We start from the raw sequence: 2500 nt of genomic DNA on the forward strand, positions 1-2500 counted from the left end.
CCCTTCCCCTCGCCCTCAGCTTCTTCCCTGGCGGCCGCTTCCTTGGGCCCCCCTCCCCCTCCCCCGAGCAGCAGCAGCAGCAGCAGCAGCAGCAGCGGGGATGCCGCGGGCGCAGCCGCAGCAGCAGCAGCAGCAGCGGGGGGGAGCCCGTTGCCGCGGCTGCGCAGCAGCAGCAGCAGCAGCAGCAGCGGGGATGCCGCGCCCGCAGCAGCAGCAGCAGCGGGGGGGAGCCCGCTGCCGCTGCTGCGCAGCAGCAGCGTGAGGGCCCCGCTGCTGCTGCTGCCGCGAGGCAGCAAACTAATAAAAGGCTTCGAGGGGCCCCAGTTTGTGGGGCTGGGCCCCTCGCTGCAGTACCGGCAGCGGCTGCGGAGACACCGCAGAGACGAGGGCTGGAACTTCTCCAACTTGCCTTTCAAAAGATTCTTTTTTGCTGCTCGAAGAAACCACAGAGACCAGCAGCAGCACGGCTGGCTGCTGCAGCAGCACCGCGCATGCATGCGCAGGCTGCGTGCTCTCCGCCAGCGCCTGCTGCTGCAGCAGCAGCAGCTGCTGCAGCTGCTGCCGCAGCAGCAGCAGCAGCTGCAGCTGCTGCGCGGCGGCCGGCAGCAGCGCAGCCAGCCGCAGGGCGCAGCAGCTGAGGGACAGCAGCAACAGCAGCAGCAGCAGCAGCAGCAGCAGCAGCAGCAGCAGCTGGATTCGGCAAGCAGCAGCAGCGGGGCGGGCGAGGAGGGGGGGGGGCCCAGAGACTGCATTGCTGCAGCAAGAGCTGTGCTGCTGTCGGTGCCTGCTGCTGCAGTGCTGCAGCAAATGTCTGCTGCTGCGCTGCAGCAGCTGCGCGAGCGGCTGCGTGCTGCACTGGTGGACGTGGTGATTGCTGCTGCGCCTCCTGCTGCAGTTGCTGCTGCTGCTGCTGCTGGCTTCGCGCTGCCGCCCACTGCAGCAGCAGCAGCAGCCTCCCCGCTGCCCTGGTGGAGCAGCAGCAAGGGGCAGCAGCTGTGGAGAAGCAACAAGCAGGTGCAGCAGCAGCAAAGCAGCAGAGTCAACTGGGCTGCTGCTAGGCGGCCTGTGGAGCCAGTGCTGGCCGGTTTGCTGCTGCCAGCAGCAGCAGCAGCAGTTGCTGCAGCAGAAAGAAAAGCTCGCCGCCGCGAAGTCCTCGAGGCCATCCGCAGCTTCCTCTTCCCGCAGCAGACCCCCGACAACCCTGCTGCTGCTGCTGCTGCTGCTGCTGCTGCAGCTGCAGCGGGAACGGCGTCTGCAGCGCAGCCAGCAGCAGCAGCAGCAGCAGCAGCAGCAGCAGCAGCGCCGGTGCCCTGGTTCATCACCGAGGAGGAGACACGGCTGCAGCAGCTGCTGAACGCCGGCGCGAGGCCCTGCCGAGCAGCAGCAGCAGCAGCAGCAGCAGCAGCAGCAGCAGCAGCAGGACCCCCTCCTCTTGCTGCTGCCAAACCCCACGGGCCCCCCGAGGAGCCCCTCCAGGGGGCCCCCCAGGGCCCCCCCCAGGGGGGCCCCCAGGATTGCCTCCAGGGGGGCCCCCCTGGGGGCCCCCAGGATTGCCTCCCTGGGGGGGGCCCCCCTGGGGGCCCCCAGGGGCCCCCCGCCGGGGGCCCCCAGGGGGGCCCCCCGGGGGGCCCCCCGGGGGGCCCCTTGGAGAGCCCCCTGCGGAGGGCGTTGGGGGCAGCAGTGGAGGTGCGGCTGAGTCTGGTGGAAGCCACAGTGCTGAAGAGGGGCCCCCCGGGAGGGTACAGTTGGGGGGCCCCCTTTCTTAAGGCTGGCAGCAGCAGCAGCAGCAGCAGCAGCAGCAGCAGCAGCAGCGGCGGGAAGCGCAGCAAACGCAGGCGGCGGAGGCCACCCCCGGAGGCCAGGAGCAGCAGCAGGAGGCTCCGGCTGCTGCAAAACAAACGCGCCAGGCAGCTAGCTAGCCAGCTAGCTGGCTAGCTGGCTAGCTAGCTGGCTAGCTAGCCAGCTAGCTGGCTGGCCAGCTGGCTAGCTGGGGGGGTGGGTGGGTTGCTAGGGTAGCGCGGTAGTCTGGCTTGCTGGCTAGCTGGCTAGCTAGCTAGCTAGCTGGCTAGCTGGCTAGCTAGCTGGCTGGCTAGCTAGTTGGCTAGCTAGCTAGCTGGCGGCGAGCCACGCGCACTCTACGTGGCGAGACAGCCTCATCGAAAATCGCATGGATCATTCGCTAGCTAGCTAGCTAGCTAACTAGCTAGCTAGCTGGCTAGCTAGCTAGCTAGCTAGCTAGCTAGCTAGAGGCCCCTAGGCCTTCGAGACTGGCTAGCTAACTAGCTAGCTAGCTGCCGAGCTAGCTAGCCAGTTAGCTAGCTAGCAGCCGAGCTAGCTAGCTAGTTAGCTAGCTAGCTGTCGAGCTAGCTAGCTAGTTAGCTGGCTAGCTGTCGAGCTAGCTAGCTAGCTGGCAAGTTGGCCGGCTAGCTAGCTGTGCAGCTGTGGGCCGCCGTGGCTAGCTGGCCAGCCAGCCAGGCAATGTAGGCCTTCGTGGCTAGCT

The 2500-nt window shown here is 67.8% G+C and overlaps 1 protein-coding gene across 1 annotated transcript; it reads left to right on the plus strand.

Annotated features, from left to right (window-relative positions):
* Position 1: 1 nt before the first annotated feature.
* On the plus strand, positions 2-1935 carry ENH_00062600 (hypothetical protein, conserved; the record flags this gene model as incomplete). Its single annotated transcript, XM_013582075.1, has 1 exon — positions 2-1935. A coding segment is annotated over one exon (1934 nt), but the record flags the coding sequence as incomplete, so codon positions are not given.
* Positions 1936-2500: the final 565 nt, after the last annotated feature.

This window comes from Eimeria necatrix, genomic scaffold (genome assembly GCF_000499385.1).
Source record: "Eimeria necatrix Houghton genomic scaffold, Enh_scaff554, whole genome shotgun sequence".
In the NCBI taxonomy this organism is placed as follows: Eukaryota; Apicomplexa; class Conoidasida; order Eucoccidiorida; family Eimeriidae; genus Eimeria; species Eimeria necatrix.